The 25,646-nt window shown below is 46.5% G+C and overlaps 1 protein-coding gene across 1 annotated transcript; it reads left to right on the top strand.

The window, feature by feature from the left end:
• Window positions 1-714: 714 nt before the first annotated feature.
• On the top strand, window positions 715-25,502 carry CDC37L1 (cell division cycle 37 like 1, HSP90 cochaperone). The gene is made up of 7 exons (XM_028711935.2): window positions 715-860; window positions 3,048-3,326; window positions 5,032-5,122; window positions 5,463-5,578; window positions 7,421-7,543; window positions 17,022-17,186; window positions 18,873-25,502. Exons 1-7 carry the CDS (start codon window positions 783-785, stop codon window positions 18,954-18,956), a joined length of 936 nt encoding a protein of 311 aa, XP_028567768.2. The 5' UTR covers window positions 715-782; the 3' UTR covers window positions 18,957-25,502.
• Window positions 25,503-25,646: the final 144 nt, after the last annotated feature.

Genomic DNA, 25,646 nt, shown 5'->3' with positions numbered 1-25,646 from the left:
CGCTTCATCATCTCAGGGTTGTGGGTTCGAGTCTCACGATGGGTGAAAGATTCCTGCATTACAGGGGGTTGGACAAGATGGCCCTCGAGGCCTCTTCCAACTCTATGAACCTATGTAGTAATAGTAATAATCAGTGCTTTTTTCAATAATAATAATATATGTTTAGGGGTACTCTCATTTGGAATCAAGAAAATCACAATTTTATAGTTCAAATCGGGGGAAATAAATACAGTAAATGGACAAAAGTGCAAAGATTCACAAAATGTTTAGGGGTATGCGTACCCTGTGTCCCCCCAGAAAAAAGCACTGGTAATAATAATAATAAGTTGTTAATGGGCTGCTGAATCATGCATGCTTCAGTGGAAGCATGAGACACTTCATCTCAGGTTTGTGGGTTCGAGTCCCACGTTGGGTGAAAAATTCCTGCATTGCGTGGGGTTGGACTAGATAACCCTCGTGGACCCTTCTCACTCTATGAACCTATGTAATTGTAATAATAATAATAATAGTGAGACGCAATAGCAACGGCAGACGCTGCCTGAGCTGCCCAGAGGAGCCGGCGCCTCCGGCTCAGCCCACCGCGCAAGCGCGAGGCTTCCCTCCCTGTCTCCTAGCAACCGCCCGGACAGCTGACGCAGCCGTGGAGAGGGGGCGGGAGGAGGCAGCGGCGCGGTGAGCTCATAAGCCGGCGACGCGGCGTTGTTGCCGGAAGTGCCTCCCGCAGGAACTTCCGGCGGGACCTTGTAGTAGAAGCCGGAAGTCGAGGCTGAGACGGGGCAGGGATGTCTCTGTGGCTGCCGCGCTCCCAGGACCTGCGCGCGGGGCAGCAGGAAGACCTCCTCCCCCGGCCAGGCGCTCAGGTACAGCCGCTCCTCCGGCAGAGACGCCGAGAGGCTCCTCGGAAGGACTCGCTCCCCTTCTCCGAGAGGGGCGCTCGCAGGAACGGGGCAGCGGGGGGTCCGGTTCCTTCCCGTCCCTTGCTCGGTGGCGTCGCTCGAGGCACCTTGGCGGGCTTGGCCTGGCTGCTGATCTCTCCTTATTCACACACACACCCCGACGTCGTCACTTTAGCCGTCTCCCTGCCCCCCCCCGGAGACTGAGGGTTGCCCCCTCTCCTGGATAATATAGGATTATTAGAAGCATGTTGTTGTTTAGTCGTGTCCGACTCTTCGTGACCCCATGGACCAGAGCATGCCAGGCACTCCTGTCTTCCACCGTCTCCCGCAGTTTGGTCAAACTCGTGTTTGTAGCTTCGAGAACACCGTCCAACCATCTTGTCCTCTGTCGTCCCCTTCTCCTTGTGCCCTCCATCTTTCCCAACATCAGGGTCTTTTCCAGGGAGTCTTCTCTTCTCATGAGGTGGCCAAAGTATTGGAGCCTCAACTTCACGATCTGCCCTTCCAGTGAGCACTCAGGGCTGATTTCCTTAAGAATGGATACGTTTGATCTTCTTGCAGTCCATGGGACTCTCAAGAGTCTCCTCCAGCACCATAATTCAAAAGCATCAATTCTTCGGCGATCAGCCTTCTTGATGGTTCAGCTCTCACTTCCATACATCACTACTGGGAAAACCATGGCTTTGACTATACGGACCTTTGTTGGCAAGGTGATGTCTCTGCTTTTTAGGATGCTGTCTAGGTTTGCCATCGCCTTTCTCCCAAGGAGCAGGCGTCTTTTAATTTCGTGTCTGCTGTCACCATCTGCAGTGATCATGGAGCCCAAAAAAGTTAAATCTCTCACTGCCTCCATTTCTTCCCCTTCTATTTGCCAGGAGGTGATGGGACCAGTGGCCATGATCTTCGTTTTTTTGATGTTGAGTTTCAGACCATATTTTGCGCTCTCCTCTTTCACCCTCATTAAAAGGTTCTTTAATTCCTCCTCGCTTTCTGCCATCAAGGTTGTGTCATCTGCATATCGGAGGTTGTTGATATTTCTTCTGGCGATCTTAATTCCGGCTTGGGATTCATCCAGTCCAGCCTTTCGCATAATGAATTCTGCATATAAGTTAAATAACCAGGGAGACAATATACAGCCTTGCCGTACTCCTTTCCCAATTTTGAACCTATCAGTTGTTCCATATCCAGTTCTAACTGTAGCTTCTTGTCCCACATAGAGATTTCTCAGGAGACAGATGAGGTGATCAGGCACTCCCATTTCTTTAAGAACTTGCCATAGTTTGCTGTGGTCGACACAGTCAAAGGCTTTTGCATAGTCAATGAAGCAGAAGTAGATGTCTTTCTGGAACTCTCTAGCTTTCTCCATAATCCAGCGCATGTTTGCAATTTGGTCTCTGGTTCCTCTGCCCCTTCGAAATCCAGCTTGCACTTCTGGGAGTTCTCGGTCCACATACTGCTTAAGCCTGCCTTGTAGAATTTTAAGCATAATCTTGCTAGCGTGTGAAATGAGTGCAATTGTGTGGTAGTTGGAGCATTCTTTGGCACTGCTGGGCTCCCGCTGCTTGCGGAGAGGTGTGCAAAGCCTGGAAAGCATGAGGGGTCGGTGCGCACCGACCCCTCTCGCTCTCCAGGCTTCAGAGAAAGCCTGCATTCGCCCCATAGGACGCACACACATTTCCCCTTCATTTTTGGAGGGGGAAAAGTGCGTCCTATAGGGTGAAAAATACGGTAAGTGTGTTCAATATTATTATTATTATTATCATTATTATTATTATTATTTATTTTCTCCTCCATGCTATCGTCTGCATGCCCTCACAATCTGCTTTGTTTTCTTCCTGCCCTATAGCTCTCCAGAGCAAATTTTTAGGATTGTGTCTGGGAGGAGAAATATCCTTGACTGAACAGAAGTCCACTTGCCCAGTGTTACTTTCCTCCCTGTGTGTTTATATGTGGGGAATGAGGACACAAGGTTGCACATTTTTCTAGGTCTTTGCTTAGATACAAAGCACTCCTCTTATGTATCTGTTTTGTAGACAGTGCCTTGGGCAATCATGCATTTGAAAAATACTCTTCATTCGTCTACTCTACAGACTGTGTGTAAATTTTGTCTGTTTTGTTCCTGAATAATCAAAAGGTTTTTTCTTAACGCAGATTTATGATGGGATTGAATTGGCTTGTCAGCAGCAAAAGGAATTTGTAAAGAGTTCGGTGGAGTGCAAATGGAATTTAGCAGAAGCCCAGCAGAAACTTGGCAGTTTAGCGTTGCACAACTCTGAGTCCATGGACCAGGAAAATGCCAAAGCACAGACTGAAGCTGCAGAGTTGAAATGGAGGGAGGAAGAATGGCGGCGGAAGGAGGAGGTGTTAAGGCAAAAGGAAAGACAGGAGCTGTGGAATACAGATTTTGTTAGTAAAGAGGTATTTAATAAGGTATGGAACAATTCAGATTGCCTAAAACCAAGACACAGCCACAAAAGATGTATAGAAGCTGCAGAGCACTTTTTAAGAAGTTAGGTAACACATGTTACTGTATCTGAACGCTGTCCAATACCCACAGTTCTGCCAGTACAGTCATACCTTGGATTGCGAACGTGATCCATGTGGGAGGCACGTTCGCAACCAGCAGCACTGCGTCTGCACCGACGTGTGACGCAATTATGCACATGCGCATGACATTTTGTGCTTCTGCGCATGCGTGAGCGCCAAAGCCCAGAAGTAACCTGTTCCGGTACTTCCAGGTTTGGCGCGGTCCGCAACCCGAAAACACACAACCCGCAGCATTCGTAACCCGAGGTATGACTGTATTAATTTCAGTTGGTTTAGGCACATCTAACTCATTATAGGAGTGAGCTGCTTAAAGTTCTTGTTCTGCTGCATCCTAGAAATCATCTCGAAGAGTGCTGCTGTGGGTATTCAGATTTCAAACAATGTGTTTCGTATCAGAGAAGCAGGGTATGTTTCCCAAGTCAACTAAGCTTAGACTACTTTGAGTTAACTTGACTTGTTCCCATTGACTTTTCGTAGGCAGACTTAATACATACTCTACCCACCTGAGAGTTGAATTCAATTGGACTCCTGAGTAGGCATGGTTAGGATTGCACGGTTGAACTGGTGGGGCGAATGAATGATTCAAATTCAGACTAAATAGTTAATGGGAAAGCCACTCTGGAATTTTAAATAGCACATGTGCCAGGTCTTTAAAATTCAAGCTCTTATGAAATAAAAGCTGTAAAGACATGCACAACCTGAACTAGGAGTAATTTGCAAAGGGTCTGATTTTCCTCACAACCTGCCCTCCAAAATAGTTTCTTCTTTGAACTGAGTTATTTGGGAAACTACTGATCAGCTGCTAAAGGCTGCATTCATACAACATGCAAATCAGTCTTCTTGCGGCTGAGCTAAGCTAAATGTGTTGTCTGAATCAGGAGCTGTAACCCAGATTTATTCTTGGCTATAGCTCATGGTTAGCGAGGAAAGCGCTTGACCACAAGTCCTTGTTCATATAACACGCTAAGCCAAATCTTGACTTAGCTTGATGTGGTGCAGCAGCAAGGAGGATTGTGGAGGAGCCGATGGTTGGCTTAACATGCCATGCAAACAATGCCTGTTTGTGATCTGGAATGATCTGTCTTCTGCAACAGATACTCTTGACATCTTCCACTGATAAGTGACTCCTGAACAATTGCAGCTTTGTAATAATTTCTTGCTATGTATTGTGATATAGGGACACGGGTGGCGCTGTGGGTAAAAGCCTCAGCGCCTAGGGCTTGCCGATCGAAAGGTCGGCGGTTCGAATCCCCGTGGCGGGGTGCGCTCCCGCTGCTCGGTCCCAGCGCCTGCCAACCTAGCAGTTCGAAAGCACCCCCGGGTGCAAGTAGATAAATAGGGACCGCTTACCAGCGGGAAGGTAAACGGCGTTCTGTGTGCTGCGCTGGCTCGCCAGATGCAGCTTTGTCACGCTGGCCACGTGACCCAGAAGTGTCTCCGGACAGCGCTGGCCCCCGGCCTCTTGAGTGAGATGGGCGCACAACCCCAGAGTCTGTCAAGACTGGCCCGTATAGGCAGGGGTACCTTTACCTTTTTATGTATTGTGATGGGGTAGATAATTAATCAACACTGAAATTCTGTTTGCCAGAGTTTTATTAATCAAATGAAAAGGAAAGAAACGGAAGATGATGCATCAAAATCATTCATGCAAAAACATGAGCAGAAGATTAGGCATTTTGGTAAGTTCATATTTGGTTATTTTTCTTAGCCTCTGTTTATCATGATCTGTAATATCACACCAGCACTGTATATTCACATTTTACAAAGTGAAGCAATTTGCTTTTAAGTCCTTAGGATTCTTGGGCTTGCATTTTATGTGGTAGTAGTGCCATCCTTAGGGGACTGAGATGAACCCTATAGGAATCAGACCACTGTTAAATTCATAGTTGGGTGGGGGGGGGAACCATGTCATGGCTAACTTTTATGGTGATTTCATAGACAACTTTGAACTCAAGTCGCATAAGACCATTTTTTAATTTGAAAAAGAACTACTTTGGTTGCATCTCATTGTTTTTCCAGGCATGTTGAGCAGATGGCTTGACAGTCAGAGATTTCTCTCTGAGCACCCATACCTTGTCTGCGAAGAAACAGCTCAATACCTCCTTTTATGGTGCTTCCATCTAGAAGCTGAACAGGTATAATTTACATGCCATTCTACTTTGAAATGGAGAAAGGTGTACAAATAGATCGGTTTCCGGTTTTCTCCTTCCATCTGGTTCTAGACATCAAGACTGTTCTGAAACCTAGAATGCTCTGGTGAGGACCCGTAGCCTATCACTGCATGATAATGTCATCTTATCTGCTAGACTGAACCATCAAGAAATCAGCAGAGGGTAAAACGAAGGTGTAATACGACCTCGCTATCCCTGCACTAATAAACATATCTTCTCTTTCATTAATCTGTGGAGGGAAAGATATAGTCTCAAATAAACTACATGTTGAGATTTCACAAACAATAAGTACATTTTTTTAAGGCGGCCTTTTGTTCTGAACTCACAGCTAGGTTTATTATTGTCCTCCTGCAAGCTGTGAACTGACTTTCTCAAGCAAGCATCTGCCAAGGAAGTTTTTCATTTTGAAATTGCACCATGATAGCTGCAGCTCCTCACGGCATTGACCCATCCTTTGCTTTGCTGCTGCTCTTAAACGGTGATGATTCACCTCCCATTCAGTTGTGTTAGATCGTACTTTTAAAATTAATGCCAGCCATGGGGGCACTTGGAGAGGAGAGAGTTCCTGGTGCTACAAAGCCCAAATGGGCAGCTGCTTGTTTAGCTTTCTCACTCAGCTCAGTGTTATAGACACACCTTTATTTTAAAATGTCTTTGTTAACTTGCAAATTTGGTTCTTTTTTGTCTAATTTGCTTTGTTTGTCACACCCTGAGCTCTTTGGAAGAGTGTGATTTGAATGGCTTCCATATGGTTCTTCGGCAATCTACTCCAGCAGTTTAAGATGCCAAACTTGCTTGGCTTCAGACAATACCAACCAAACTATGATGGGACAGCAAATCATTTCTGTCCACAAACCTAAGACTTTGCAACTTGATAAGAGTCTGATCTACCTATGGGCCTATTAAGTTTTTGCTTTACCCCACGTCAAGGGTGGGGAAACCAGCTTTCTAGAAGTTCAATGATCTCTGATCATTGGCCATGTCGGCCTGGGGCTGATGGGAATTAGACTGAAGAGCCACAAGTTCCCCATCCCTGCCTTGTGTTTTTCTAATAGCAGATCTTCCTGTACACCTGCTATGAGCCGGTGGCTTCAGATACGGTTTATTTTTATCTGTATGTAAAAGTAGGAATTGCAAAGAGATTAAAATGTGTAGGTACCTTGCATTCCTTCCCACGGACCCTTGGAAATCTCCCTATCTCTGAGAACTGACTCTCAAAAGGCTTGTTGTGCAATGCGTGAGACTCAGCTTTGCAACAATAAGCCATAACTAGGGCTGGGAGATATAGCTATATATTGTCCAAAACTGGTTTGATGTCCATATCATGATTTGGTTTCATAATTTTTGACCTGGGAATATATTGCAAATCATGGTGTGTGTGTGTGTGCTTTGCAAAAATCACAATGTGGGGGAAATTTCAAAGCCAGCCAAGGCTTCTCTCGATTCCTGCAGCCCCTGTTGATTTTGCCGGCTCAGTTCTTCCCTGCCTCCGACAAGAGGCAGCAAATCACAAGAGCGGGCGCTGGCAAAAATCACGATGCAGAAAAACCCGTGACGCCAGCCAATGCCTTTGCATGGCTCCATCCTTATTTCAGACAACGTGCTGTATCGGTATATTGCGATGTTCAGCTGGTGGTATATTACGCAGTTGAAAATCAGATATCGCCCAGCCCTAGGTATAACATAAGTTTAATTATAGCTAGCCGTGTATAGCTACACACACACACACACACACACACACACACACACACCCATGAAGGGGATATGTTGTTGGTTCCTTATGTATTGATTTCACCTTATTTTCAGAAAGGGGCTCTGATGGAACAAGTAGCTCACCAAGCAGTGGTAATGCAGTTTATTATAGAAATGGCCAAAAGCTGTAACGTGGATCCACGAGGATGTTTCCGTCTATTTTTCCAAAGAGCTAAAGTAAGTTGGGCTTTCTTTGTGTTTTTTTAATTGTGTTTTATAAACTAGCATAATGTCATACAAATAGTTTTCTCATGTCATACGTATATTACAAAAATAGCATAATATGTCTGTTGTTATTTATTTATTTATTTATTTTTCAGTATGCTAAAGAATTTTATTTCAGTTTTAAAGGGGATGGGGAAGGGATGTATGTAGGAAGATATTCTCGTGAGACTTATGCCTTTACAAAATGAAAAACGTACATTTGTGGGGGGGTTTACAAACCAATTCAACATATTCCACCGGTGAGAGAAGTGCAGCAGCGCCAACTTGGCAGGAGTGTCCAGCTCTTCTGCCCCACATGCCACTGGCACCCAAAGCTCACCACGTTTCCATCTCCTCGTTCCACTTGGCGGCGTCAGGCAGCTTCATGTTTTGTCACATGAAATCAAGGAACATGGAGGCCTGCAGTAACCAGCCCAGCCTCTGAAGTGCCGTTCTGTGTATGGTAGGAGAGACTCCACAGCTGCTTTGATCCTTTCGTATTGCAAGAGGCTCTCTGGCGTCTCAAGCTTGAGGAGAGTTTCCACCACTGCCTGAGCCTCGAGGTAGTTCCGCGAGTTTTTGTTCCACGTGATGTAAAACTTCAGCACAGCCTCCCTTTTCTTGTTTCCGCTGGAGTCTTCTTTTGCTTGCCATGCTTGCGGGCTCTCTTCTGGCAAATGCTGCCAATGACAGATCTTAAAAACATGGGGTCGGTGAGATTCGGCAGTTGCAGCACCTTGCGCCTGCTGGACCTCCTGAGCGGAGCAGGTTGTGTCTTGCTCCTCGTGAAGTAGGGTGAAATGTGAGGAGTGTTGCAAGCCGATGCAGAGGCAGAAGGTTTGGCTGAGATGGTAGAGCATGGCTTCTTTGTCAGGGGCTTCTTCCTAACCCAGTAGAACACCAGCATCATACGCCTCTTAGATGGGTTGGACATGCTGAAGAAGGTGCTGGAGGCCCAAAGACCAGGGTGACTTCAAAGCGGAGGACACAGCAGGCAGTTCCCTATCAATGGTGCCAAATCCAAGCAAATGTTAGATCCAGTCCTGTTAAATCGATCCAGCAATTATGAACGTTAAATAAGGGATTAATTCCTCAGGCAGTATGAAAAGACTCTATGTGGCTTTTTAATACCTGGGAGCTCCCAGCTACTGCCACTGTTGACAGCCTGTTGCCCCTTCACTCTGCTTGAATAGGTTATGTCACAATGGTTCCTTAAGCCTTCATCAGAAGTTTGTGAGCATGAAAATGCTGTTGGGAGTTTCAGCAATGAAGGCTCAGGCATAACATACTGTTTGAAAGTCTGAACATTTCCTCTCTTTTTTTTTTTGTTTAACAAAATTTATATACCACTTTTATAATTTACATACAAATTATTAGGAGAGTAAGTTAAAAATATACTGTAGTTTATTCACTTATAGGCTAGTTTAGATATTTTATTCCTTCTTATACTTCTTTTTTATTATTATTAAAGATTTTCTTGTTTTACAGAAGTTTGTGTAATGTCTCTCGTATTTTTTTTTCGTGTAACATTTTTACAAATCAGTTTCATTTGTTGAGACATTGGCGGGGGGGAAGATGGGGGCGTCAGGTGGCGATGTTTCCAGTTTGCTTAATGTATGTAGGGTTTGGTGTCAGCTCGTGCAGGTTCTCTGCTGTTCATTTTTGTTTCTTTAGTGGTGTGAGAGGTTGGGGTTGGCCTAGGGTGTGGTTGTTTGTTTGTGATTGGCTGTGGTGATCTTTGTTTTCGTGTGTGAGTGGGGTGGGTGGGTGTTTTGGATCAGGTTAGCCATATTGATTTGTATGCTGTTGGTGGATTATTGTCATTGTCTTGTTGGGCTGTGTATGTGAGAAAGGGGAGCCATACCGGGGTAAAGGTGTCGTCTTCTGTTTGTCCCCGTGTCAGTTTCCGTTTATTGGTTAATTTTTCTAGTAGGGCTGTTTCCCATACTATTTGGTACCATTGGTCCATGCTTACTCCTGACAGATCTCTCCATTGTCTGGTTATGGTGTTTCTGGCTGCTGAAAGTAGGTGAATTATGAGTGCTTTGTGGTGTAAATGGGCATTGTTGTCTTGGAAGATGTTTAGTAGGGCCAATTCTAGAATAGAATAGAATAGAATAGAATAGATTCTTTATTGTCATTACACAAGTGCAACATTGCACAAGTGCAATGAAATTGGATGCCATCCCTTAAAAACAACAAAAGCAAAACAACAACAACAACCAAACAAACCACATTCCAGCCACACCCACACCAACACCCATCAAACTCCCAGGTCACACTATCGAGTTACAGCATTCAAAAAGGCCACAGCTCTTGGATAGAAACTGTTTTTCAGTCTATTTGTCCTTGACTTGATGTTTCTATATCTCCTGCCAGAAGGCAGTAGTGCAAACAGACTGTGTCCCGGGTGAGATGAATCCTGCAGGATGTTATTTGCTTTCCTAAGACAACGGGAACTGTACAGTTCTTCCAAAGATGGGAGAGGATGACCAATAATCCTTTGGGCTGTGGTTATGACCTTCTGGAGCACCTTCCTCTCCCTAGCTGTACAACTGGAGAACCAAGCACAAATACAGTATGTAAGAATGCTCTCTATGGAGCCTCGGTAGAAGGACACCAGCAGTCTCTCACTCAGATTGTTCTTCTTTAAAAGTCTGAGGAAATAAATTCTCTGCTGGGCCTTCTTCACCAGAGCAGTGGTATTTGCGCTCCAAGTCATGCCCTGATCGATAGTTACTCCCAAAAACCTGAATTCCGCCACCCTCTCCACCCGTTCCCCGTTGATATACAAGGGCTGAATGTCCGCCTTTTTTTTCCTGTAATCCACCACCAATTCCTTGGTCTTAGCCGTATTAAGAGCCAGATTGTTCTCTCCACACCAAACACAGAGCCGCTCAACCTCGTCCCGATAGGCGGACTCATCCCCTCCTGAAATGAGCCCTACCACCGTAGTGTCATCAGCAAACTTGATGATTTTGTTGCTGGAATAGATGGCTGTACAGTCATACGTATAGAGAGCATAGAGCAGGGGACTCAACACACAACCCTGTGGTGAGCCGGTGTTAAGGCTAAGGGCTGTGGACATATGTGACCCTACTCTAACCCTCTGAGAACGTTCTGACAAAAAATCCAAAACCCAGAGACAGGTGGAGTTGGAGAGTCCAATCGCCTCTAGCTTGGACACCAGTCTATGGGGGAGGATAGTGTTAAAAGCAGAGCTAAAATCCACAAACAGCAGCCTCACATAACTCCCCGGCTGCTCCAGATGGGACAGAGCAGCATGGAGAGTGGTGGTGATAGCGTCTTCTGTGGATCTATTTGCCCTGTATGCAAACTGGTAGTTGTCAAAAGTTGATGGAAGACAGGAAATAATGTGACGGCGCACCAGTTTCTCAAAACACTTCATGATGATTGGAGTCAGTGCAACTGGTCTGTAGTCATTCAAACTACTGATTGTGGATTTTTTAGGCAGAGGGACAATAGTTGACGACTTCAGGCAGGGTGGGACAATAGACTGGTGTAAGGACTTATTGAAGATCTTAGTAAAGACCCTCGCCAGCTGATCCGCACAGCCCTTCAACACCTTTCCAGTGATGCCATCAGGTCCAGCCGCCTTCCTCGGATTCGCCATCCTCAATACCTGTCTCACCTCATGTTCCTCTACCGTGAATGAGGGGCCCCTATGGGCTGGTGGCTGTAATACCGGCGTCTCAGGTGGCTCCTTCTCGAAGCGAGCAAAGAAGAGGTTAAGCTCCTCCGCCAGCAAAGGGTCACCGTCGACAGCACCAAGGTTAGGTTTGTAGTTGGTAATATGCTGAATCCCCTGCCACATCTGTCTTGTGTTGTTGCTCCTTAAATTATCCTCAATCCTCAGCCTATAATCCAATTTTGCCCGTCGAATACCCCTCTTCAAGTTTGCTCTTGCCACACTGTAAAGCTGCACCTCGCCTGACCTGAAAGCCCTGTTCCTTTCCCGCAACAGGCACTGGACCTCTCTATTCATCCAGGGTTTCTGATTGGGGTAAAACCGGATGGATTTATTTACTGTGACAGTGTCTGTGCAGTGATTGATATAGCACAGAACTGCCGCCGTGTGCTCCTCCAGGTCTGAACGATCGAAAATATCCCAATTTGTTCTCTCAAAACAGTCCTGCAGCTGGTGAATAGCACCTTCAGGCCAGATTTTAACAGATTTTAATATTGTGGGAGCCCGTTTCCTGAGTGGGATATATGCTGGTACCAGGAACAGAGACATATGGTCGGACTGGCCCAAGTGTGGCAGCTGTAAAGCCCTATAGCCGTGATTTACATTCGAATAAACTTTATCCAGTGTCTTGTCCCCTCTTGTGGGACATTTCACATGCTGATAGAGCGTTGGGAGCACTGTTTTAAGTTCAACATGGTTGAAGTCTCCCGCAATGATGTGCACAGCTTCAGGATACTTGTCTTGCTGGCTGCTGATAAGGCTCTGCAGGCATCCCAAAGCCAAGTTGGCATTGGCATCTGGTGGCACGTACACACCAGTTAACATAACAGCTGTGAACTCCCTAGGGAGATAGGCTGGTCTACATTTAACAGCCACATATTCCAAATCCGGTGAACAGTGACTGCCCACAGTCTTCGAATTATTGGACCAGCATTTGTTCACATATACACACAGCCCCCCTCCTTTGGTTTTTCCGAAGTCCATGCCTCGGTCATGACGATGTACCGCACAGCCTTCCAACTGAATAGCTGTGTCTGGTATGGACGGTTGAAGCCATGTCTCAATGACAAATAAAACGCAGCAATCTTTTACAAGGCTGTTCTTTGCTGCCTGCAGCCTCAATTCATCCATCTTGTTGGCAAGAGATCTCACATTAGCAAGAAATATGCTAGGGAGCGGTGGTTTAGATGGACTCCTCTGCAATCTTACCAGGACGCCAGCCCGACAACCCCGCCTTTGCCTCCTGTCTCTACGCCGCCTTCGCCTCCTCCCTGGAGGCATAGTAATCCATGGAGAGCCCGGTGGCCTGGCTACTCCCACAGGAACGTTAAATGGGCATTGTTGTCTTGGAAGATGTTTAGTAGGGCCAATTCTGGGGTGATGTCTAATACTTGCTTAGTTATTTTACATATTTCTTGTATGGCTGTTGTCCAGAATAGTTGGATTTTGGGGCACTCCCACCACATGCGGAGGTATGTGCCTGTGGAGGTGCACCCTCTCCAGCATTTTGGTGAGGTTCCTGGGCGTATTAGCACTAGTTTTCTTGGTGTTAGGTACCACCTGTAGGTGAGTTTCAGAGTGAGTTCTTTTCTTTTCGTTGATATGGATTTAAAGGGGGGTTTAGACCACATTCTGGTCCATTGAGTGGAGTTAGTCTCATAGCCTATGTCATTCTCCCATTGTTTTTTGATTGCGTCTAGGGGGTTTGTGGGATTTTGGAATAGTATTTTGTTTATTGCGGATACCATCCCTTTACCATTTCCCTTTGTTGTTAGGAGGAGGTTTTTGAAGGTTGTCAGGGGCCTAGTTGCTGCTGATTTTACTGTTGGGTTGTTTAAGAAGGCACGTAGTTGGTGTTGTGTTAACCAGGGCATTTGGGTGTCTTCTAGTTTGTCTTGTATTTCTTGTGTTGATAAAGGTTTGTTATTTTTATAAAAGTCTGTTAGGTGATATAAGCCTTTGGTTTGCCAGGTTTTTATCTGGAGGTTTTGTGCTGCTTGGTGGAATAATGGGTGGTACGCCAGAGAGATTAGTGGGGATGGGGTTGGGGATAGTTTGCCTATTTGTGTTTTCCATGCTTTGAGCATGGTCTGTGTGTACCTGTTAAGTGTTGTGGGAATTTTCTTTAGTTTGTTTGGGAGGAGTGGGTATGTTGTGGTGCAGGTGTTTTCAATTGTGTCCCTCTCTAGGTGTACCCATTGTTTTGTCTCATCTTCTAGTATATATGGGATTATATGGCGTATTTGATTGGCAATGTAATATGCTTCTATGTTGGGGATTCCCCATCCTCCTTCTGAGGTGGGGATGTGCAGGTATTTGGGGCTTATTCTTGGTTTTTTATGTGAGAAGATAAAAGTGTAGTTTTCTCTGCCAACTGCGGAGTTGGGTTGGAGGGGATCCAGTTTGGGAGGGTTTGGAAAATAGGTAGGTTTGTTTTGGGAGGGTGATCATTTTGATCATGGCAATTTTGTCTGAGAGAGTGAAATTCATGTTGTTCCATCTTCTTAGGTTACAACTACAAGCCCCTGTGGCGACAAATTAACAAAGACCTAAAAAGACCTCCAGATGTTTTGGGACTACAACTCCCATCACCCCTGACCACTGGTCCTGTTAGCTAGGGAGGATGGGAATTGTAGTCCCAAAACATCTGGAGGGCCGAGTTTGCTTATGCCTGAGTTAGATGCTTAAAGGATTTGGATTAGGGCTGTAGATATGTACAGTGGTGCCTCGCAAGACGAAATTAATTCGTTCCGCAAGTCTCTTCGTCTTGCGGTTTTTTCGTCTTGCGATGCACGGTTTCCCATAGGAATGCATTGAAAATCAATTAATGCGTTCCTAGGGAAACCGCCTTCAGACCAGGTCCGGGGACAGACTGTCCCCGGACCTCTTCTGAAGGCTGGGGGGGGGGGGACAAGGGCTTTTCTTCCCACCCCCAGCATTTTAAAAAACCCTGGGACAGCGGAGGACTTCTCCGCTGTCCGGGCGATCTTAAAATGCTGGCGGGCGGCATTTTAAAATCGCCCCGGGACAGCGGAGGACTTCTCCGCTGTCCGGGGCGATTTAAAAGCCCCTGGGAAGGCAGGCAGGGGGGACAAAGACTTTCGCCCCCCGCCCGCCTTCAGAAGGTGTTCCCGCCCCCACCCCACCCCGCTTCGGAGCAGCGTTCCGAAGCGGGGTGGCTGGGGCAGGTGTTCCCGCCCCCCGCCCGGCTTCGCAGCAGCGCTAAAAAGCCCGGCGGCTGGGGCCGGTGTTCCCGCCCCCCCACCCCGCTTCGGAGCAGCGTTCCGAAGCGGGGTGGCTGGGGCAGGTGTTCCCGCCCCCCGCCCGGCTTCGCAGCAGCGCTACGAAGCCCGGTGGCTGGGGCAAGTGTTCCCGCCCCCCCACCCCGCTTCGGAGCAGCGTTCCGAAGCGGGGTGGCTGGGGCAGGTGTTCCCGCCCCCCGCCCGGCTTCGCAGCAGCGCTACGAAGCCCGGTGGCTGGGGCAAGTGTTCCCGCCCCCCCCACCCCGCTTCGGAGCAGCGCTACGAAGCGGGGTGGCTGGGGCAGGTGTTCCCGCCCCCCGCCCGGCTTCACAGCAGCGCTACGAAGCCCGGCGGCTGGGGCAAGTGTTCCCGCCCCCCCCCACCCCGCTTCGGAGCAGCGTTCCGAAGCGGGGTGGCTGGGGCAGGTGTTCCCGCCCCCCGCCCGGCTTCGCAGCAGCGCTAAAAAGCCCGGCGGCTGGGGCAGGTGTTCCCGCCCCCCCCCACCCCGCTTCGGAGCAGCGTTCCGAAGCGGGGTGGCTGGGGCAGGTGTTCCCGCCCCCCGCCCGGCTTCGCAGCAGCGCTACGAAGCCCGGCGGCTGGGGCAGGTGTTCCCGCCCCCCCACCCCGCTTCGGAGCAGCGTTCTGAAGCGGGGTGGCTGGGGCAGGTGTTCCCGCCCCCCGCCCGGCTTCGCAGCAGCGCTACGAAGCCCGGCGGCTGGGGCAGGTGTTCCCGCCCCCCCACCCCGCTTCGGAGCAGCGTTCCGAAGCGGGGTGGCTGGGGCAGGTGTTCCCGCCCCCCGCCCGGCTTCGCAGCAGCGCTACGAAACCCGGCGGCTGGGGCAGGTGTTCCCGCCCCCCCACCCCGCTTCGGAGCAGCGTTCCGAAGCGGGGTGGCTGGGGCAGGTGTTCCCGCCCCCCGCCCGCTTCGCAGCAGCGCTACGAAGCCCGGCGGCTGGGGCAGGTGTTCCCGCCCCCCCCACCCCGCTTCGGAGCACCGGGAGAAGCGATCTCCCCGCAGCCCCTTGCTTCAAAAGAGGTCCGGGGGCAGACCTCTTTTGAAGCAAGGGGCGGTGGGGAGAAGCGATCTCCCCGCCGCCCCTTGCTTCAAAAGAGAAGACCCGCTGTCCCCGGGGCAAGCTTCGTTTTGCGAAGCAAGCCCATAGGGAAATTCGTCTTGCGAGGCAACTCGAAAACGAAAAAACCTTTCGTTTTGCGAGTTTTTCGTCTCGCGAGGCGTTCGTCTTGCGGGGTACCACTGTACTACTTTTTTTTAAGTGCTCTTTGTTGCACTGCTCTAAATATACTTCTGCCTTTTGGACTGAGCGCAGTGAAGGAAGCCGATGTCTAAATATATTCATTTGTTGCTGGCCCCATGGAGTGTTGTGAAATCATCTGATTTGCTTTACGTAGTGGGTCTCTGCTGTCAAATGAACTTGTAGAAATTTCCCCCGGCTTTAAAGTGAGAATCTGCAGATATCCATGCAGTGTATGGGGACATCCATTCTTCTTTCAGTGCACAAATGATAAATTAATGACAAAGGCTAAAATCCCAATTGGGGGCCCTTGTATGATTTTTCCAAATCTTAAGGAGTTCTCCTACAAGTCATTGCTATGTTTGTTTTTTCCGCTGCAGGCTCTATCTTAACAACAACTATTTACTTTTGGTTTTAGGTTAGTTATATACCACTTTTCTGCAGTTAGCTGTGCCTAAAGCGGCTTACAGCTCTTTTACAAAAATATATAATAGGACGAAACGAACAATTCAACAAAAAGAATGAATTCAACATTAGAAAGAAAACAAAAATGGGCTTCTCATTTTGCCCTGTACTCATGTAAATAAACCGTACATAAATCAAGAATGTTGTGGGTTTGCAGACATTCTTTGGGGGGATGCAGAATTCAGTTTCCTAGCAGTCTCAAGGTTCATGTTTCGGACTTTAATTTTTGAAAGCTGTTTTATCGGGAGATTGGCAACAGATGTGCAAATCACAAAAGCCCTTGGGGAGCCTGAGTAAGATTTGGACTGGGGCTTCACTGGCTCGCATAGCCACTTGCTCCCCACTGTGACAAGCAAAAGTAGGGGGGGGGATATGAAAAATGGTAACAGAAAAAATGGAGAACAAAGCATGCACATTGTGAGAAATTGTGTGTTGTTTGCACATCTATGGTATCTATGATAATTAAGCTTATTTATAACTTTCCTGGCCACAGAAACTTTGGATGAGATCCAGCCTAGGGGATGAGCAAGCACCTGCTCCTACAAAGGGATTTCCCCTTCCTCTCCTCTTCTGTGCATTCTCCCACACACTCAAAATCTGCTTTTAAGGGTTGGGGGCAGATTTCGGAGGCATGCAGGGGGCTGTGGGGGAGAAGAACAAACTGGGAGAGGGACAAACTGGAAGTCCCTTTGGGCAAGCAGGCAGATGTCACTGTATGTTGCATTTTTTTTCCCAGCACAGGGTGAAAAAAACTATTTAATTGCTTGTTGTTTGTTTGACAGACGGGAGAAGAAGGCTATTTGGAGGCTTTTAAAAATGAACTTGAAGCATTCAAATCGAGAGTGAGGTTTTGTTCGCAGTCTCAGAACTTTCAAGCTAATCCTGCTCAGAATCCTTCATTTTATCCTGATTTCAATTGTATAGGAGGGCTTGCATCCTTTTCACAGGTAAGTCTTAACTTTTTTATAGTGAATGGGTAGCTGGCTTGAGGTACTTTTGTCATCCTTTCCTTTGAGCACCTTGCTAGAAAAATGTTTGTTTCCTCTTCCTACCTTAAAATGGTTTGGGGGAGAGAAGAGGGGGTAATATACCTAAAATATTAGAAATTTTTTTCTGTGGGCTGAAAATGGCAAAACTAGCACTTATTCAAGTGAAGAGACTTTTGTATCCAGTGTGTATAACTGGACTGTACAGTACTGCTTCCAGCCGTCCGCACTCAAATAGCACCATCCCAGAGGTGTATTGAATTACGTTTAGTCCCCAAATCACAGGTGAACAGTGTTGCACATTCATTGCATGGGAACGTAGAATAAGGTTCATTTTCCATCTGTCTGTTCTGGGAATTGTGGCCGTAGGATGAGCCATGTGAAACCAAACCCGTCAATCCCCATGCAGCTGTTTAAAACCCGTCTACTTAGTTTTTCTGCTTTGGTCTGTGGCTAATACGGACGCGGTTCAAATCCCTGCCGACCTTCTGATTAGCAAGCCCAAGAGGCTCAGTGGTTTAGACCACAGAGCCACCCGCGTCCATATTAGCCACAGACCAAAGCAGGCAAACTGAGTAGACGGGTTTTAAACAGCTGCACAGGGAACAGTGAGCTCCTGTTGCTCTGTCCCAGCTCCTGCCAACCTGGCAATTCAAAAGCACACCAGTGCAAGTAGATAAATAGGTACCGCTGCAGCGGGAAGGTAAACGGCATTTCCATGTGCTCTGGTTTCCGTCATGGTGCTCCATGCGCCAGAATCGGTTTAGTCCTGTTGGCCACATGACCTGGAAAGCTGTCTGTGGACAAACGCCAGCTCCCTCGGCCTGAAGCGAGATGAGCACCGCAACCCCATAGTCGCCTATGACTGGACTTAACCATCCAGGGGTCCTTTACCTTAATACAGATGCTTTGGAGTCAAGTTGGGGCGGATGTCTTTCCTGGCTTCAGCAGACTGACATTTCTAGGTTATGAATCCTTACTACATAGCTTACTGGTTCATTAGTTCTCAAGTGCATATATATGCACTTTCTGCACTCAGAATCGTACGTAGGGTCATCCCGTCCCCCGTTTATCCTCATATCTTCCCCATCAGGTAGGTTTAGCTGAGAGATAGTGACTCATCCAGTGAACTTTGTGTCTGAAAAGAGATTTGAACTTAGGTCATCCTGATCTAAGACCTATAGCACATATGCCCCTGTTTCTATTTTTCCAGTCCATGGAGTGTTTCAGTTCAGTTTTAACTTTCCAGCCACCATCTGTCTCTCCCCACTCAGCCCCCGGTTCATGTTAGCCCCACGCATGAACTTTCCGGTAGCCAATATGAAACTATTGGATGAAGTGGCTCTCATCAGATTCTTGAGGATTTCCTCAGATTACTTGCCTTGAAGATGTATGCAGTAAGTCTCAGCCTGCTCCTGGCTTAGCTCTGGGCAGTGGCTAGTAATTGCTCAGAAGACGAAAACAGGGAGACTGCTAGTATACTATGAGAATGGATAGTGACTATACTACGGGTGAATGTTGCAAAATAAACTGTTAACAACCCTACAGGTGATTAGGAGGCAGGAAGTTTTCTGCGACTCAAACCAGAGTTTTGTGTCTAGTTCCTGTCTTCAGCTGACTTGTTTCTTGTTTTCTTCTTGATTACAGAATGCAGATTCACTTCAGGGCTGCAGTTTGAACTCAGTGGTACACAGAGACGAAGACGAACCTAAAATGATGGATACAGTATAGTACTCCTAAGACTGAGCCCAAGTTCTCTTATTAACAAAAAGAAGAATGTGGCAAATTTCCTAGACTTATTTTTATGGGTACTGCACTTTATTTTGAGTGTTTGTTTTTGGGAGAGAGGGTATTCCAGAAACACACTTGTCTTTTTGTTGGAAAATGTGCTGCTATGTTTTTGGGGTTTTTTTAGGAGAGGGTGATTATTGTGTGTTACTGAATGTGAAACTGGATGTTTTTCTGCTACTACTAAACCTTGCCTTTTTAATTTTAGGAATCCAAGTTTGAAAAAGAATCTGCACAGTTGCAATGTTTACAATTGATTGATTCTAGAAGGAATCTGCTTTAATCTTATTAGGAATACCCTTGTCTCCCTTGGGATACTAAAAATCACTGTAAAGCATTCTGTTGCTTGCATGGTTGATGCTCAGATCTGATTTTATCATGAATAGCAATATATCAGTGGTTGCTATCAACTTTGCAGATCTGAATGGCTCAGATAAAAGCACTGGCCTTTTAACTCTGTTACAGGGATTGTTTTTTGAAAAAAGACCTTTTAATATTTTGTTTTGCCACTTTTATGTCTTGATGTGTAAGTGGCCACAATTTCTTATAATGAAATTATAAAACAGTATTTTCTAGAGACACACTCATAAAAAAAACCTTTCCTTGACAGAACTGACTAAAACTATCAGCCATTAGTGAGAGAGGAGAAGACAAATCAATACTAATTGGCTGCCTTTGTACCTAAAAAAAAAAGTATATTATTCTGTGATGATGTCTTTAAAATGAGCATTTAAGGGCATTCGGGTGCCAAACTGATTTGACCTTGTTTTCAGTTAAGTGTTGTGAGTGTGACACTTAAAATCTATTTTGGAAGGGTAGCTGTGCGTCAGGGCATATCGTCAGTTGGCAATTTTAAAACCAAAACATCTCCAATGATGTTGTCAGTGTAGGCTGAGCTCTGTTCTCTTTCCCCTGTGTTTTGTTTATGTGATACCCAAAGTATATAAAACCACTAGAGGTGGGCGATATTTCAATTCAGCGTCTGAAACCGGTATGAAGTTCAGATCGTGATACCGCTTCTGGACTTTCAGAGCTGGCAAGACATCGCTCCCATCTGCCTGCACTGTGCTGGTTGTGGCCAGGGAGCCATGATGTATCGCCAGCTCAAATTGTGTGCTCACCCGCCTGCGTATTTGCCCTCGCCCAAGCAAGCGGGGCAGGCTGCGTCTTTCCTTCTGGTTAGTTGTTCCTCCTGCGACAATCCGGGAGAAAAGAGGCGCCTGCCCCACTTGCTCGGACAAAGGCAAAACGCGCAGGCAAGCAGAGCACCTTCTCGGCTCCCTGTCCCGAGGCCAGGGCTGGGCTGTAGAGGGAGGAAGGGAGTGGGCAGGAGTCCCTTTGCCCGAGCAAGTGGGCAGCCTCCTTCCATTCCTCCTGGTCGCTCCTCCCTCCCTTCACAGCCCAGTTGCATTTTCAGCCTTCTTCAGTGTTATTTCAGACATCGTGATATATCAGGACATTGGGGTATATCACGACATCGGGGTATATCACGATGTTGAATACCAGATATCGCCCAGCCCTAAAAACCACCATTTCTCATCCAGTTATCACGCACTGCTTCCACTTAGCCAAACCAGGGATGTAGGTCTGTGTGTTGAAAACATGAACGTGCTGCTAGCTTTTTCTACCAGTGCACAGCCATGTTTACTAAGTGCGTCTTAATCAGCGAAGCACCTCGGGTTGCATCAGTCCCAGAATCAGGAAGGTACTGTAGAATCTGATACGATAAGTTCTTTCGTTTGACTCTGCTCCCTTGCTCTGCCCAGTAAGTAGAGGAAAAACATACAAGGCTATAGCTAAGTTCCTAAGAAACAAGATACATGCATGGGGCAGCCTTCCATGTGCACAATGGGGATTGTGTCTGTTGTTTGTCCACTGTCAGGGGGACAAACTGCTTTTTCCGCAAAACAGCGGTTCTCCTGGCATTCCCATAATTCTTTGGCTCTTGGCCTACATGTGGAACATAATTCCCTCCTCTAACATTTTCTGGTTAAATATAAATCACTCCCTTCCACTGTGGCTGGACTTTGCAGTTTAAAGGAAACGAAGGTCGCTTGTTTCCTTGGACGTGATTATTGTCAAGCCCAGTATACAACTGGAGAAGTCTGGCAGGCTAGTTGAGATTGTGAGATGTGATGAGAGAGAATCATGAATACAGCTATTTTACTTTTGATGTGTGGCAGGGTGTAAACAATGTTAGATTCCTGGATGCCTCGAACAAAAGGGATGGTGGTCAAGAATACATGAGTTTCTAGGGACTGCATAGTAACACTTGAGTGCTTGCATGTAAAAGCTTCTTCCATGTAAAAGATGGTGTTTTGAATAGTAATTCCCTTGAATAATCTTGTTGTATATATGAAATAAAAAATTATTCAATTGTATATTGGAAAAATTATGAATCCCAGAGACCAGGGAATATTTTGGGCAGAAGCAGAAAACTTTCAGCAAGGGATTAAAGATGCTAGAATTTATTATTCTGCTGCCTGTGGAACCAGTGTTAAAGACAAAAGCAGATGGGCCTTGGTAATATTAGGTTCTACGCTACGCAGTGTTAACCGCCTGCTTGAGCAGTAGAAATCCACTTGTGAAAGTAGATTTCTGATTTCTCTCCTCCCTCCTATTTGCCTCCCAATCTGCTCTGGAGAGTTCCCAAACTATTGTGATGTGGAGAACATTTGGCATTGGGTATAAAAGCTAAAGGGACAGACATTAACTGTGATGTAAAGTTATGTACCGTATTTTTCTCTCTATTACACGCAGATTTTTTCTCCTAAAAAGGAAGGGGAAATGTCTGTGCGTGTTATGGAGCGAATGTGGGGGGGGGGGTCCCTGGAGCCGATTAGGGGAGCGCAGGAACAAAAATCAGCAAAAATCAAAGTGCGTTGTGTCGGAGAAGGGAAACCTGAAAAGAGGAAGTGGTTGCTTTCCTGCATTCTGCCTCAGGGTCTTACTGCCCACCCTCCTCTGTTTCGTTGCTGTGTTTGCTCAAACGGAACAAAGAGCAGGCAAATCCCCTCCCCTCCAGGCAAGCAGAGGGGAAAGCAGAGGTCTTTCCTTTTAATTCCTCTCCGTGCTCCTCAGTGGCCTCGCAGGCAGCCAGAAAACATACAGGAGGAGAGAGAAAGCTGGCTTCGGTTTGTGGAAACTTTTGCCTTTTTTTCCTACCTCCCGTTAAATCCCTCTCCTGCTTTCTTAGCCAGCTGCTTCTCTGCACACCGCTCTCTTGTCCCTTCTGTGTTTTTCCTTCACTCCCCACTTAAAATGTAGTTACAAAGCATGGATCCACATGGATCCTCAGGATCTTTGCATTGGGCCACCCCAAATTCACCATCAGATCACATAGCAGCCTGCCCCCCAAAAATCACACACCCACTGTTGCCTGGGGCTGCAATGGTGCAAAAACGTGGTTAAAAAGCATGGATCCACATGGATCCTCAGGATCTTTGCATTGGGCCACCCCAAATTCACCATCAGATCACATAGCAGCCTGCCCCCCAAAAATCACACACCCACTGTTGCCTGGGGCTGCAATGGTGCAAAAACGTGGTTAAAAAGCATGGATCCACATGGATCCTCAGGATCTTTGCATTGGGCCACCCCAAATTCACCATCAGATCACATAGCAGCCTGCCCCCCAAAAATCACACACCCACTGTTGCCTGGGGCTGCAATGGTGCAAAAATGTGGTTAAAAAGCATGGATCCACATGGATCCTCAGGATCTTTGCATTGAGCTACCCCAAATTCACCATCAGATCACATGTCTGTGGCCACAGCATGAAGCACAAAAATGATACATCCACTGTTTCATTCAGAATTTTTTTCCTTGTTTTCCTCCTCTAAAAACGATGTGCGTGTTATGGTCAGGTGCGTGTTATAGAGCGAAAAATACGGTAATTTTACCTTTGAATCATAGAATTGTTGAGTTGGAGGGGTCCCCTAGGGTCATCTAGTCCAACCCCATGTGATGCAGGAATCTCAGTTAAATCATACATGAGAGATGGCCATGCAACCTCCAAGGAAGGAGAGTCCATCACCTCTTGTGGGAGTCTGTTCCACTGTCAAACAACTCTGACTGTCAGAAAGCTCTTCCTGATTAGTCGGAATCTCCTTTCTTGTAACTTGAATTCATTGGTTCAAGTCCTTGCTTCCAGGACAGGATAAAACAAGCTCACTCTATCTTCCATGTGGCAGCCCTTATGAGAGCCACCTTCAAATATCTTATCTCCTCTCAGTCTCTTCATCCCCAGGCTAAACATACCCTCCCAACCGTTCCTCATAAGGCTCGGTTTCCAGACCCTTGATCATCTAGGTTGCCCTCCTCCGCACACCTTCCAGCTTGTCAACATCCTTCTTAAACTGTGTTGCCCAGAACTAGATGCAGTATTCCAGGTGTAGTCTGACCAAGGCAGAATAGAATGGTACTGTTACTTCCCTTGATCTGGACACTCAACTTCTGTTGATGCAGCCTAGAATTGTTGTTGTCATTTAGTCGTGTCCGACTCTTCGTGACCCCATGGACCAGAGCACGCCAGGCACCTCTGTCCTCCACTACCTCCCGCAGTTTGGTCAAACTCATGCTGGTAACCTCGAAAACACTATCCAACCATCTCGTCCTCTGTCGCCCCCTTCTCCTTGTGCCCTCCATCTTTCCCAGCATCAGTGTCTTCTCCAGGGAGTCTTCTCTTCTCATGAGGTGGCCAAAGTATTGGAGCCTCAGCTTCATGGGTGCCATTTTTCTCAGCATTATAGTACTTTTAATCCTAGGTAAAGTGCATTCTGGAATCAAGTCCTGATGAAGACTACTACCAACTGCACAAGGATATGTCTGGCTTTCAGTTAGCTTCCAAAATGAAATTGTATAGAAGATAAACAAACAAACAAAATACATACGATTACAAACAAGGTGGAAATAATATGCGACCAAATGCAAGACTTCTGTAGAATTCTTGATGAAACTGAGATTTGTTCAGAAATGGAGAACAATGTGGATTTTGCAAAACTCGCTTGTTCAGTAAAAGGCACAGGGGGAATAACAGATCCCTGTGGAATCTTTCTTAAGTTGTCTTTAGCTAAGAAGGGATTGGAGCGATCCATTACTAGTGCATAATTTTTAATGTTCCCATGGCATAAATATGTTGAGTTCTTGGACAGGATACTGATTATACTGCTAGCATGATCACTGCGGCTTTCTGTTCTCTGCCTTGGTCTCTCAGTGAATTAATTGAACAATAATTCTCACACAGTCTTTTCAACAAAGAATACCTAGCAGAAGTGAAAGAATCTGCATACCATACAGAGTCTGGGTAGCATGAAACTCGCCACCCCATGTCTCTTCCTTTACTCTTCCGGTATGAATTTTTCTGTAAATTGCACTTGACTTGAAAACGATCAGAAGTTTGCCAGTGTTTCAAGCTCGTGCGTCAGTCAGCAAGGCTTCCACATTTCACTTTCCTGGGATTTCTAGTGGGATTGTAGTTCCAAGTGGCAAATGGGGTGGGGAATACATTCGTTCGTATTAACATTGCCAATTCAAAACTTAGGTGTTCATTGAAACCAAGACAGCTTCCATAGAAGCGTGCTTGGCATTCCTGTCTTAGGGCTGTTTCACGCACAAGCCAACTTCGATTCGTCGTCGAGCACACTCAAAAAGCTCCAGATATCATTACTTCTTGACAAATGTTGGGGCACGGTACGTGGGCAGGCTAATACGTTTCTGTTGCAATCGGCTGAAAACAGGACCATAGCTTCAAACACAATGTGTGAACTGGCCATCAAGCAACAGTGTTCTGGCCTTCTCTCAACATTTAAGAATCAGTAGAAAAGGTTGGGCCAAGTTAAAAGAAACAGGGCAGCAAAAATGGGTGGTGTTGTTTGATCTGATCCCGCCACCACTGTTCTATGTAAACAGGAATCGAATGCATATTTGGCCACATTTCTAGTTTTCTCACAATACTGTTGAGACAGGGGTTGTAAATACTTAGATGCTAGTGGGGCAAAAGCATCACATGGGCGAAACCAGACATATTGTAAACAACCTTCCTCATTTGAAAAACAGAAATAAGACACTCGTTATTCAAGTAAGCTGCAGTTCTGCTTTCATTCGTCCAAAGCAAGTTTTATTAAGTAGTACAGCAAAACCTCTTAACATTTTTCCAGTGGTTTGTGGAAGGTTTGACAAGCCCTGCTCTAGGCAATACAGTTTGGCTTTGTAACGTCTTTAAAGAAGCAGCTAACTCGAAAGCCTTAATAGGAGAATAATGCGACAAAATATTGCTTCACAGTAAGACTGTCTTGTCCGAGTTTTTAAAATAAAATACAACTTGCTGTTAATAAAGTGTACTTTTGTTGGGATGCATGTTTCATTTGATAAACTTTTAAGCTCTATCAAGGTCTGTGTGCCTGTGATGGATGGGGCAAAGGAAGGTGGAACGATGCATGTAACTTCCCTTTGTGCAGTGCGTGGGCTGCATCCCCCCCCCCCAATAAACCAGTACAATCCTCTATTCAGGCAAATGAGAACATAGTTCAAGGATGCAGTCGAGCCAGGCAAAAGAGGGTGTGGAGCCAGCCAAGGAGGAGTTGAGAGGTCTGGAGGGAAAGGGCATAGCATGGGGGGACAAGGGGAGCTGTG

The sequence above is a fragment of the Podarcis muralis genome, chromosome 17, assembly GCF_964188315.1.
Source record: "Podarcis muralis chromosome 17, rPodMur119.hap1.1, whole genome shotgun sequence".
Taxonomy (NCBI): domain Eukaryota; kingdom Metazoa; phylum Chordata; class Lepidosauria; order Squamata; family Lacertidae; genus Podarcis; species Podarcis muralis.
The sequence above is the reverse complement of the archived record's forward strand: the minus strand, read 5'-3'. Positions and strand labels throughout refer to the sequence as shown.